At 46.0% G+C, this 13,650-nt stretch overlaps 1 protein-coding gene across 1 annotated transcript in view; it reads left to right on the top strand.

The window, feature by feature from the left end:
• Nucleotides 1-13,650, top strand: part of LOC144937573 (neuropeptide S receptor-like) — a 47,136-nt gene that overhangs the window by 19,617 nt on the left and 13,869 nt on the right. Inside the window, exons 4-8 of the mRNA XM_078864912.1 lie at nt 1,971-2,064; nt 7,259-7,463; nt 9,228-9,328; nt 10,102-10,194; nt 13,406-13,586. Of these exons, the coding sequence (XP_078721038.1) occupies nt 1,971-2,064; nt 7,259-7,463; nt 9,228-9,328; nt 10,102-10,194; nt 13,406-13,586 (674 nt within the window). The remainder of the gene's footprint in view (nt 1-1,970; nt 2,065-7,258; nt 7,464-9,227; nt 9,329-10,101; nt 10,195-13,405; nt 13,587-13,650) is intronic.

A 13,650-nucleotide genomic window follows, 5' to 3' on the forward strand; every position in this document is an offset into this window, starting at 1 on the left:
GTAATGGCCACTGAGCTACATAGCTCTTTTTCAGATCGACCTGGCCACACATGAAAGCTCAACGAAGTGGCTTATCACGTGACATTTAATAGCAACAAAATACTCTAAATGCATGTTTATAAATGTGGAGGGGAAAACCGGAGGACCCAGAGAAAAATCCACGTAACCACGGAGAGAACGTACAAACTCCAAATAAACAGGCTTCAGGGTCAGGATCCACGACCTTTTGCATACCAAGTGAGGGAGTTAATATCTTGCTGCCGTGGCACCAAGAAAAGTCAGAGGAGACCAGCCACTTGTCTCGTCAATCTCAACATCAGCTGGTCAAACTGCCATGCCTATCCCATCCTGTCAGCAAAGTGAGATAACTTTGAATATTAATTTAATGAGGACTTCTGCTTACATCTTGCAGCTGTTGCTCCTCCATGTGGCCTATCGATCACTTTGTGGGAATTCAGCCAAGTCACTCATTCCTATTACATTTTGTCAAATTATGCTTTGCATATTTAAAAAAATGATCACAGAAGCTTAAAAATACGGCAATAACCACGGTTGTATAATAATCATAGAGCAAGCCATTGAGAAATAGGATAAACAACAACAAAAAAACCTGCACCATAATTGGTGAACAACATGTAATCTTAGATTTTGAAAGGAAGTTGAACTCTTAGTTAATTTTGTTATGATTGATTTTTGCTGTCTCATATTCACATGAAACAAAGCCTTTCCAGTAAATATTACAGTATAAATTATTCATGAGAAGATAATTATCATAAAAAGCCTTTTTAATTACCAATTTGTTTATTCATAATTTGGCAAAGATGTGATTACGCTATTTGAGTAATACGTTGAATTACTTATCTGATTGGTTTTTCATGGTACGTGGAAACAGATACATTTAGTAACTTTCCCTCTATTATTTGAGCAGCTCACGTAATTGTTCAGAATGTAAAACCAAGTTTAATATTTTTGTTTACATCCTGTTCCCTCCAACTTACTGAGCAGTAGATATTGCAGTAACAATGATTTGTTCAACCAGAGAAACGTCAATTAAGTCTCAATATTCTTGTTCGATGCAAATGAAAACCAGAGTATATCGAAAGCTGCATTTTTACAAGGTAAAAATAAATTAAGTGCGGATAGGTGACCAACCTTCTTGCTGTACTGCCTATTGTAGGCATCTCAATGCTTCTGTGGATGGCTCCTGATTCTAATTGCGCCATCTCGGCTGTACCATACATTGAGCATGTGCCACCACACTCACATAATTGACAGAACACTGGTTTGAAGGCCACAGCACTATTCTGCGCTAAGGAGCAATGGGGACACTGATTTCTGCACTCAAGCAGTGTACCACTGAGGCTGCACCCACTGCACAGAGCTTCTGATCTGGCTAGAACCAGTACCAGTTGGGAGCCATTGAGGACATATGCGTGCATCTGCACCATGTGTGTTGATGGACCTAGTCTGACGCTTCTTGTGTACGGGTTTCGAGTTGGAGTTTGAGGAAAAATGGAACCTATTTAGATGCCGACACCCAGGTCCAATGGCAAACTATCTTTAAAGCAATTAACGTGCAGTCACCAAACTGGACATAAGCTTTACAGTTCTGGAACGCAACATTTCCATATATGGACTGGTTTCTTTGATTCCACATTAACCGAAGCTACCGACTCATTAATTTCTCCATGATTATAATAATTCATTACATGTATGGTTTTTCAAAAAACTGCAAAGGATTGTTATGATGGGTTTATCTCATCATGATATATGTAATTACTGGGAAGAACCCACTCAGCAGATGATTGACCTGATTTAACACATGGTATATATGATTTTTTTTCACCCTAAATTACAGTAATTTATTCAAGTACTTGCAAACACTGGGATTGACTCATCCTTTGGCTGAATGGCTTTGCTTAACACATTACTGACATTTTCCCACAGTGACGGTTTTTCTTCTTTCTCAGGTGGTACTTTTGTACGCCTCCACGTACGTGTTGGTATCTTTGAGCATAGACCGTTACCTGGCCATCGTGCATCCCATGAAATTTTCAAAAACAGGTAACACTTCCACCACTGAAATACATTCATGTCGTGAGGGTGAAGTGGCGATTTAGCTCACTGTGCTATGAAGTTGGTAACCTCAGTTTTATTCTGGGTCATGGCTAAAATAATTGGAGAGTGATATTTGAAGTGACATTGCCCTGCTTCACCAACATGCACTGACCAACTAGGATTTGAACTCACAACCTTGTGATTGCAGATCTAGACAGATTATGTTTATCAATTTTTCACAATTTTTAAGTCTTTTAGGTTTCATATCTGAAGACGAATATATTTAACTCGCCTTTTGCCCATCCAAGGACAGGTGTATTGCAGTAAATCTGAAACTTGCAAGCGAAAAGCAGACTGCGACGTGATATTCATTGCATCCATTTGCGTGCAATTTGTAAGGAAGCGATGACACAGACTTATTTCATTTAAAGGTTATAATCCCTTGTTCATCATGACGGCTTTTTACTTCTATGTCTCAATAGCGTTACGGAGACCGCGTGACATGAGGGTTCTGCCTATTTAGTGAGGGTTATAAATTGACGCTGAGGAGGGGGGAGGAGGCGCCTCGCCCCCTCATGTGGAGTGACGTCACCCGCTAATTATTATTAATGGCGTGGGGGGGGGGTCTATTTAAGGGACGCCACGAAACGTCGTGGGTTTTTTTTATTACTAAAAGAACCAGAATAAGTCTACATTTTCGACTGCCAATACACTCTCTCAGGTTAAGAACCTAGCTACAGTCTACATTCTAGACTGCAAGTGTGCTCACTCAGTTCAATAACCATTGCTACAGTCTACATCATAGACTACCAATACCCTCACCAGCTTAAAAACGAGGCTACAGTCTACATTATAAACTACCAGTACACTCACCGAGGTTAAGAACCAGGCTACAGTTTACATTATAGACTGCCAGTACACTCACCAAACTTAATAACTAGGCGCCAGTCAACATAGACTGCCAGGACACTCACTCCGATTAAGAACCAGGCTACAGTAAACATCAGTGTTTTTTTGTTTTTTATTATATTTATTATTTTATTAGTATTATTTTATTATTATTTTTCTATCTACGTGACTTTACCGAAAGAACCAAAGAATAGGACGTCACCTGTTCATGATTATTAATGAGGGGGGCTGTTCGATGTGGAGTGACGTCACCTTATGAGTATTAATGAAGGGGAGGGGGGGTTCTCCATGTGGAGTGACGTCACCCGCTCATGATTATTAATGAGGGGGGTCCATGTGGAGGATGTAACCTGTTCATGATTATTAATGAGGGGGGCTGGTCGACGTGGAGTGACGTCACGCGCAGGACACAGACATTCTTGGCTCATTATAGTAGTGTAGTGAGTCCAACTGAGTCGCAAACGTTGTCTTGGGAGCAACACTATTTATTACACCAACTCAACATAACATAGCACAACCTACACTTGGGTGTTGAATGCCCATCTAGCCACGCTACGGCAGAACTAGACCCGGTTCGCTATCCCGGCCCGGACCACAAGCTGGGTTCCGAACCGTGTGGCTAGAGGCTTCTTTTACCTGACGTGGATCTTCATCACCAGCAACACGAAGAACCCCGAGCCCCTCACGGGGCCCCCGTTATATCGGCCTGGGCTGGGGCTGGCTCTGCCCCTCGCCCCGCTCACCTTCTAGATCTCTCGAGCTCTTTCCCGAAGGCTCCCGAGAGCTCTTTTATACCACGTGACCGTCCAGCGGCCCCCATCCACCGGTGGCCCCCCTCCAATATCATCCAGTCACGTGTCGGCAGGTCAACCAGCGTATCATGCCTCAACGTAACCCTGGCTGGCTGACACTCACTCTCGCTCCCTCACCGGGAGCCCGCACCACACACTGTACGTGGTGCCTCCGCGCTGACCAGCGCTCACCCAAGCCCCGCTAGGGCTGGTACTACGCCCAGTAAGCGGACTACACATAATGCCAACACATTATCTGCCGTGGTTTCGTAAGCCGGGCACCACACAGTAACATTCACAGTCACTACAGTAGCATCTATTTGGTAATTTTTTACATACTAAGGGCAACATGCATTATTTTTTCCACTTGGCTGTGACATTTAGTAATTTTTTTTACAGTCACATGGAGACTGCATATGCACCCATACAAGTCAAATGTTAACTGTCATACACACCCATTGGAATGGTTGACTTTTGGAATATTACTCAGGTGGATTAGTAGAAAAAATGTCAATCATCTGCAATCCTTAAACGATGCTTCTTCTCCCAGACTTCATATTTATAATCTTTAAACTGTTCCCAATAATACACGGGTAGATTAGCATTGCTAGTACATCATAAAATATACATTTGTATAGACATTTTAACATTCAAAGGTAATGTATGTTTATTTGGGCAACTGAGATAGTAAGCGAGGCAATATTGTACGTTATATATAGACTATGTATCTTTCAAATTAGTATTGCGGTAGTACGTTAAAATGTCAGTTAAAAGGTTGAGCGTTGATATTAATACTGAGGACTGACTCAGACCAGCATCCCTCCAGGGATAATTAAATGAGACCTTAAACGCCTAAAGCCATCTTGTACGATCCTGCTAAAATAGATCATGCTGCTTAAGTGTCAACCCTGCAACACCTGAGGGATCTGACAGAAATAAGAAAGCGATTGTGACAAGTTGTGTACATTGGCCTAAAAATCCACCTGATGTTGCTTTCTCTTGCACATTATAATGTATGCGACATGTTCAAGGGCATGCTTGACATAATTCTGGTACACAGTGACAAATGTGAAATAAAAAAAGAAATTGATTTGAAAATATTTTTTAATCTCTCACAGTGATTGCTACTGCCTTTCAGTGCCGGATTATCCTAGTACCAAAAGTAGCAAATGCTACGGGCCCCGCACTTTCAAGGGCCCCACGCTAAATGCTTTCAAGCTATCAATTCCGGTTCAGTGATTCTGCACTTGATATATTACTGATATATTACTATAGTATTATACTGCCTTCAACCTTTAGCGAGTTGTCGTATTATCTGGCTGCATAGCAAATAAAAATGTACAATTACTTTACTATGCAAGTAAAAAATGTGTGTTTTAATATTTATGTTTATTTTTTTATTTAGGGGCCCTTTATAACATATGCTACAGGCACTAGCTTAATCTGCCACTGCTGCCTTTGATTTCATTTAATCATAAAACAGGTGAGCCAGAGGGTGATATTTTTTTTACTTATTTACTTGTGATTTCACAAATACACGTTTCCTAAATTTCTCATCAACCCAGCATATAAAAGTATTTTAAAATGACATTTTATCAATCATATGATGTAGTAAAACATTTCAGTCATTAATAAAAAAAAAATACAATTCGGAGGTTATTTGTACTTATTTTTACACACCAAAATAATCCTGAAAATACATTGGTGGGGAAAATATATCATCATAGTTACTTGAACAGTTTTTGAAGTGATGCTGTATTTCGGATTCAAGTTTTAAAATATCAGTGGCAATGTTATAATACATTTTTGTGCTAACGCATTACTCCTCTCACCAGATTTGTACATATCAAAGTCGCAGTAATTTCATGCTTGAGCATTGGACTTTAGTTACACCATTAGTGTTGCTTTGTCATTAGTGAAAAAGCTACATTCTGGTAGGGCTAGGAACAGTTTGTCTATAGGGGTGGGGAACCTTTTTCTGTCAAGGGCCATTTGGACATTTATAACATCATTCGCGGGCCATGCAAAATTTAATTTATGTTGCTATGAAAAAAACTCCTAGATTTATTGAATTTCGAGTCGTGCCTTGGCAGGGTATGAGGTAATGATTTTGCGGGCCTTATATGGCCCACAGGCTGGACGTTCCCCTCCAAACTATAGGAAAACGACTGACGATTTCCAACAATAAAGAACTTAGTTTACAAATTTGGAAATAATGAGCTAATTTAACTCAGATTTCAACCCCGAGGCGTCTGATTTTGAGCAAGATGTACCAGAAGAGATAATGGCGGATCGGCAAGATTGGTGATGGAGAAAACCTGCCCAAAAGGAAAACTTCTGCAGGGAGCGGTTTAAGAGATCAGCTCATGTGCATAAATGCATCCCAATGTTGTATCGGTCATGGAGATATTGTGGGGGCTGACGCCCACCTCCCCCCTCCCCACGGGAGCTTCTCGCCGGGCCACCGCCGATCGGGTGATCAGCTCCCCCCCCCCGCGCCAGCACCTTCTTGGAGATGTCTCACGGCTGATTCACCACCGCCCTGGGATTATTACGCGTGCGCCTTTATGGGCACTCTTCACTCCACAACACGCACGTCCGCACTCGCGGCGTTCCACCTGCCTGCGCTGATTGCGCAATATACGTGAGGATGCTGAGGGCGGCTGGGATTCTCGATGGTCGCATGAGAACTCTGCTTCAAATTCGCTCTCTCCCTCCCCTCTTATCCTCTCAGAGCCCATTAATCCCCGGGTGACATGATGTTATCCTGCGCGGCCAATCGAGTGCTTTACCTTCCGAGTTTTAAACGCTATAGCCGTTATGGGGGAGCATCACGTAATCCCCCCCCCCCCTTTCCATTGTCCCCGTATATGCGTTCCTCATCTCAGATTCACCAGTAATTTCTTGTGTCTCTCTCTTAAATCGCTCCTCCTAGGACGCCCAGGGATTTTTCCCGCACCCCATTGTTTGCACTGCCCGTAGAGTGTTTGCCTTCGAGGCCCCACCTCCCGTGTTTTGTATGCTTCATCGCCGCCAGCCTGTAAAGCTCTATGTGCCACTACGGCTTTTTAAGTTGATTTTAGGGGGGCCGCCATGTAATCCGGCCTGGGGGGGGTCGGCCAATCTCCTGGCAACGGGAAACCAGGGGACATCCCTGCTAGGGGCCCTTCGGATGAAAATCCGTGGTGCCAAGCACCCCCCCCCCCCATCAAGACTCTACGTGGGTGCGTGTGTGTGTTTAGTGAGGGTGTGCGTGCGTTCATGTGGATGGCGGCATTGGTGGAGTTGCACCGCAGCCGTGGAATCACAATAGCAATCGCTTGGTTCACACACAGTTGTAGCACACCCAATGCCATCCCCATGATTCCCCAAACAAATTGTGATTGGCAGCACAAATATTTTACGAACAGTCGTCATTTTTATGATAGCACTACCCAAATATCACCATGCGACGTGACTGAATTAAATTTTAAGTGCACATTTACTTTTGTGGCGTGCAGACAGCCGCTCTCGTCAGCTGGTAGTGGCTGCCTGGTGCCTCTCTTTGCTATTTGCGTCGCCGACTATCGCCCTGTACACACTGAAGCTGCTGCCTAACGGAGAGCAACAGTGCTGGGTCGTGTGGGCAGAGAAGGAGATATTCTGGACGAGCTACATGACCACAGTGGCCTGCTTGGTGTTCTTCATTCCGCTCACTGTCATCTGGTGAGCCACATGCATTCACATTGTACAAACGGTTAAATGGACCTCTTAAAAAAAAGACTTGTGCAGTGATCCCTCGTTTATCACGGTAAATGGGGACCGGAACCCCTCGCGATAGATGAAAATCCGCGAAGTAGGATTGGCCCCCTAGGAATTTCCGTATATATTTGTGTGGGTACCAGAATGTTTATAATATGTATATTTATACTTTATATATATATTTTACTTAAATCTATTTAATTATAAAACCTTAATATTATACATTCACTCTCTCTCATACGATACGTATTATGGTGTTTTACACTCACCAATGACAGTAGCATCTTGAGACTTGACTCCAGTAATGACGACGACGACGATGCCAATGACGATGACAATGACGACGATGACAGACCTGCGCAGTTCGATGAATGTGATGATGAATGATGATGATGATGATGGTGTCACTGCACAGGTATAATGAGGCCTTTAAACAGTTCGAAAAACCCGCGATGCACTGAGGCCGCGAAACTTGAACCGCGAAGTGGCGAGGGATTACTGTATTTATATTTTCCACAAATAAACAACACGTAATCCTTCGACCAGAACACTCTCCACGCTCTAATTAAGCTGAGCAACGTAGGATACTGCTTAAAGCTATGCTAATGTTGTGTAGTAATTCCAGGTGCATTTATTAATGTAATATGAGGATGCACCCGGGGGGTAACTGGGCGATGGTGATAGGCTCTGCCGGCCTCAGCCCGCAACCAATGGGACGTCGAGCCAGGGGCGTAGCCCTGTGGCTGCATAGTAACATCTGGAAAGTTCCAAGGGTGAGGCTGAGGATTGGCTGCGTGGTATCACGTGGGCCAGGTGTTATAAGGGGTGGAGAGAGACAGCTCTAGGTCAGTTTGGAGAGGGGCTGAAGAGGGAGACCACATCTGTGCCTCCGGCACGCCAGCGGCCACGTGGCAGGCCGGAGGCTGTCTCCCACACGCCGTCAGCCAGCGGCGTGAGGGAGCGAGGAAGCGAGCGAACGCCACGCTCAAGGAACGGGAGTAACAGGAAAAAGGAAGTGAGGGAGCCGTGTAAACGAAGAAAGAATAAAGAAAAGACAACAGACACGATATCGTCCAGAGCGGGTTTATTACATTAAGACTGGACACTATCCAATCATTATAATACAGTAACTACATCTATGTTCCTGTTGTACGGAATTGGGTAAACCCTTTCTCTCCTTCAATTTTGTATTTATTTTATAAAAACAAATTATTCAAGCCCATGAGAATCAGTCTGTTTTTGGTTTAAGAATCAGCCTTCCATCCTCTGCTTCACGGTGATGGTGACTCAGATTACAGTTCAGTACCTGTAGTAGAGTATATTTTAAGTGTTGTTTCAGGCGAAATTGTATAATCCACGGTTACATGGGGGATGACCTACTCACGGATCCGGTAATTCACGGCAGACCACAAAAAAACCCAATGGCAGTGCACGGCGGATTTAAGGACAAATTAGCCACAGGATTCTGTTATTCTCCGTGGGAAAAAGCGAATTACAGGATATGCATGGAACCTGACTGTCAACTCCTGTAATCCTGAAGCCCAAGTGGAGCAAATCCGGCCAATGGATCCATTTTAAATGATTTTTGCAATCTTGAGATTTACAATCCAAGTAAAAAAAAAAGAAAAAAATCTTGATTACTGAACAAGTCACGTCACGTAACGTAAACAAAACAAAGTATGTATGTCAGTGTTCTTTTCATTTACCGTGCTCCGTGTGTTTGTGAAGTGTGGTGTATTTTTTCATAGTACGTACCATCTGGAGAAAAAGCAGCAATGCAGCAAATGTCTTGAAATGTCGACCCGTGGCAACCACTGGCAGCAATGATGGTACGTACCTCAATTGCTGGCCACACAAGCTCTAGCGAAGGGATGTACAGTACTTTAGGCAGGGCTATAGTAGTTGCCATCGATTACATTAAATTGCATATGTTGTGCACATTCCAATTAGTCTTCATTTTTTCATCATCATAAGCCATGATCAATCTACCCTGGATGAAGGCTTCCCCCAAACTGTCGTCATGTATCCCAATCCAATTATGTAATAAAGACAAAGATCTCCCGTATAGTCTTCAACATACTGTTGGGGCAAGTGCTGTTAGCGAGCACCTATGAAGGCCGTAACGGTACACGAGGGGATGGGTGGACAGCACCATGCCTGACTGCCTTTGTCTCCCTAGTAGCGATTTCTATACACCGCACTAGGTAGTCATTTGAGCTCGAATCGACCTTGAGGAAGCCCAAGACCGGTTCAGATAATTGTCACTGGTATTGGCCGTGAGTGGGAATCAAATTCGTGTGTGTCACCGGATTCGTAGTTCAGTGCGCTAGCCGCCACACCACCGCTCCCAAGCACCTACACACAAACTGAATTAATCGCTCCATCTTCCTGTTAGACGTCCTCTTGGATGCATTCCATTCCTTTGCTGCCACTCTGCCACTATTCTGGACCATCGGCCATCATACGCTTGGAAGCATTTTCTTATGTACCCGCTATCTTAGATCCTGATTGAATTGTTTAATTAAGTTGAACACTGCCCCATACATGAATGAACATTAGATATGGCTTTTTATTTATTAACCCTTTCGTAATTTTCTCACAGGTTACGATGGTGTTCAGGCTGATATTTTGCCTATAGAAACATACAGGAAGGCAAAAAAGAAGACCATTAAATACAGCCTAGCTGTCATATCTGGTAAGCATGTTCATAACATATTATACATGCTCTATTATTCGTAGGACTGAGATTTCCCTTAATTTGTGCACCACAAATATATCCGCAATGTTACCAAGAACAATAATGCCAGCTTAGCAACCGCAAAACGGTCTCCCCAGTGGTGATGTTTACACACCAGGTACTTCTGTTGGCCGTAAGCAAGAATTAACTTGGGTCGCTGCTTTCGTAGCGAAGCGCGCTAACTGCTACACTACCGCTCACTCCTATTGTGTATACCCACACACTAATACCTGCCAATCGCCACTAAGTGACAGTAACATCACCACGGCGCCTGTGCCAGGCCAGGTGCACTTTGAGGCCACGTGAAGTGTCGAAGGCTTGCTGCTGACAGGTGGTCTTGGGACGGACCCAGGTGCCATGGGTTGGCTGACTGAGATGACCTGTAGATGCACCAGCTGTTCCCCCTACCTGTGCCAACTTGCTGCATTTTAGCCACCCGGCACGCCACTCGTTGTTGTGAGCGTCATTCCTCCGCCCTTGGTTGTTGCTGGAGGGCGACTGCCTCCAACTGCCCAGCAGCAGCGTCCTTCATGAGCCTCCTCCACAGAGGCCAATCTTGACACCGGTGGTAGCAGTGGTCGGGAAGTCCACTCAGCTCCACATCCTCCCGTACCGCATCAGCTCCGTCTCTTCTCCAGCCCGTGTTGTGCCTGTTTAGCCCCCTCGGTCCGGCCAAACAGAAGCTGTTTGGGTATGTGGTGGCTGGGCATGCGGGCAACATGACTCAGCCAACGCAGCCTTGCCTGCCGGAGGAGCTCACTGATGAGAATGTGTCCAGATCTTTCAATGACATGTGAGCTCCTCACACAAGCCAGCCTGGTTAAACCCGGGATGGATCGTAGGCCGTACAAACCTGAATGTTTCTAACTGGCGCATATGTCCAATTGGAGGGGTCCATGTTTCACAAGCATAGAGAAGTGAGGGCGTGATTTTGGCCAAGAAGACCCGAAACTTCGTGCGGAGCGACAGACCACGTAGCTTCCACACAGCGTTGTGCAACCGCTCCCCACACACACATGCGTGTGCAACAACAACAACCGCCATTCGCCACTAAGTGGTGGTGACGTCACCACGGCGCTTGTGCCAGGCTATGTGCATATTGAGACCATGTGAAGTGTCAAATGCCCACAGTCAGGAGGTCACGGGGCAGACCCAGGTGCCATGGGTCGACTGACTGAGATAATTGGCCAATGCACCACCTGTGCCCTCTATTGTACCAACTTACTGTGTTTTATCCACCCGGTGCTCCGCTCATTGTTGTGAGCGTCGCTCCTTTGCCCTCCGTTGTTGCTGGAGGGCGACTGCCTCCAACTGCCCAGTAGCGTCCTTCACGAGCCTCCTCCACAGAGGCAAATCTTGATACCGCTGGCACCAGTGGTCGGGAAGTCCACTTAGCTCCACATCCTCTTGTGCCACATCACTCCATCTCTTCCCTAGCCCTTGCCGCGCCCATTTAGCCCCCTCTATCTGGCCAAACAAAAGCTGCTCAGGCGTGCAGTGGCTGGGCATGCAGGCTACATGACCCACGCGTGTGTGTATGTGGGGCCCCACGTCCGCCATGCCGCCCTCGCTGGGTAGATGGGGCACGACATCTGCCCATTCTGCTTCCTACTCCACCACGTCAGTCGGCTCCCGCCAGGCCCCTGTCGACTGAGTGTGTGAGGGTCGACGTCCGCCCTACCGCCCTCGTTTGGCAGGTGGGGTGCTACGTTCGTCCCCTCCACTCCCTCCTTTACCACATCGCTCAGCTCCCACCGGGCCCTTGCCAATCGGGTGGTCGGTCCTCCCGCGCTAGCGCCATCTCGGAGAGACATGGCTAAAGGGCTGGCTCACCGCCGCACGAGGTTACTCCGCACACGCCCACGTACACCACCACTAATGCGAAGGCGGCTGCGCGAACACGCATGCCCCTGCTGGCTCTGTGCTGACTTTTATTCTCGGCGCAAACTACAATCCTTTAAAGGAAGCTACCCAGTCAGCACTACCCAGAGGGAGTATCTCGCGAGAAAAGCCTAGCCTACTACTGCCTACACAACCAGTCACTCAAGCATCCTACCACGTACTTCGTAACTGTACGCACGGCATCACATGGACGCTGTGAGCGCCTGAAGAAGGCAGGACAGCAGGGGGGTCTTGACGGCCAAGATGTTGAAGATTAATTTCTTGAATGGCCCCTGGGCTCCCCTTTTTATCCCCCTGACTTTAAAAGCCCGGGGTCGCATCGTACCGCACGGCCAATCGTGTGCCTACCTGTAGTTTCTGCTCAGGTTTTTGCCCTTACATGGATCGTCGCACCCGCGGTTCCCGCGATCCATTGTCAGCCCTTCCGCACTCAAGAATCAAACTCACCCTCGTTAATCCAGATTAACACCCGACTGGCGAATACACACCCTACGGGTGTATATTTGGTGTGGGGGTCAGCGGGGGGTCGTGGCGCTGAGCTCCCCTCTGCTCATCACCTGCTTTTCTCACTTTTTCCCCCCCGGCATGAATGACTCATTACAGCTCGACCGCTAACCTTTTTGCGCCCATACACAATTAAGCCAATCCAGGGGCACCGCGATGTAAATTGTCCTGCAAGGGTCGGCCAATTACTTAACACCGGGAAACCGTGGGACTTTCCTCATAGGTACCCTTTGGATTTAAACCTGTTGTGCCAAGCAATCCCATGCCAGGACACTACGTGTGTGTACTGCGCGTGTGTACTCAGTGTGGGGGACAGGGGGAGTCGCAGCGCTTGCAGAGTGGCTTCAAAGCCTTGGCACCCCATGTACACACACGCACAAACTCCTGGCACAAGGCTGACTTGTTACATCTCGCGGAGCATCGCTCCGCCAAACAAAATAGTTACGTGGTTCAGTTTGCAAGTGCGAGTTTGCATTTTAAGTCAGTGTTAAAAAAAAATATGTAGGTGTCATGGAAACTGTTTTGTGAGTGTGGGTGTTTATCAGACAGGTGCACATAAGTCGAGGACTGCCTGTACATCGTAATCAGGTTGAATTATTTTGATTGTGCTTAATACAACATAGTTTTCAAATTCTTATATAACTTCAACAACCATAATGTGTCACTTGACATTTTATTTTGTTTTAAAATCGATTATTTATACGAGCCAATAGCCTGTATGAAGATTTATCTGTTAACAAATGTGCTCGGTTCTCATTCCCAGCGTTTGTGCTGTGCTGGAGCCCGTACTTCATGTTTGACATTCTGGACAACTTCTACCTTCTGGCCGAGACAGAGGAACGTAATTTTGCGTTACTCATCATTCAGAACCTGCCTGCGCTCAACAGCGCCATCAACCCATTGGTGTACTGTGCATTCAGTGACAATGCCTGCCACTGCATCCGGTGAGAAATTGCTGTACGCCGCCCTTTGAGTCTAGTCCTCGGTGTATTTGTCAACGAGTTCCTC

Source organism: Lampetra fluviatilis, chromosome 1, assembly GCF_964198595.1.
Source record: "Lampetra fluviatilis chromosome 1, kcLamFluv1.1, whole genome shotgun sequence".
In the NCBI taxonomy this organism is placed as follows: Eukaryota; Metazoa; Chordata; class Hyperoartia; order Petromyzontiformes; family Petromyzontidae; genus Lampetra; species Lampetra fluviatilis.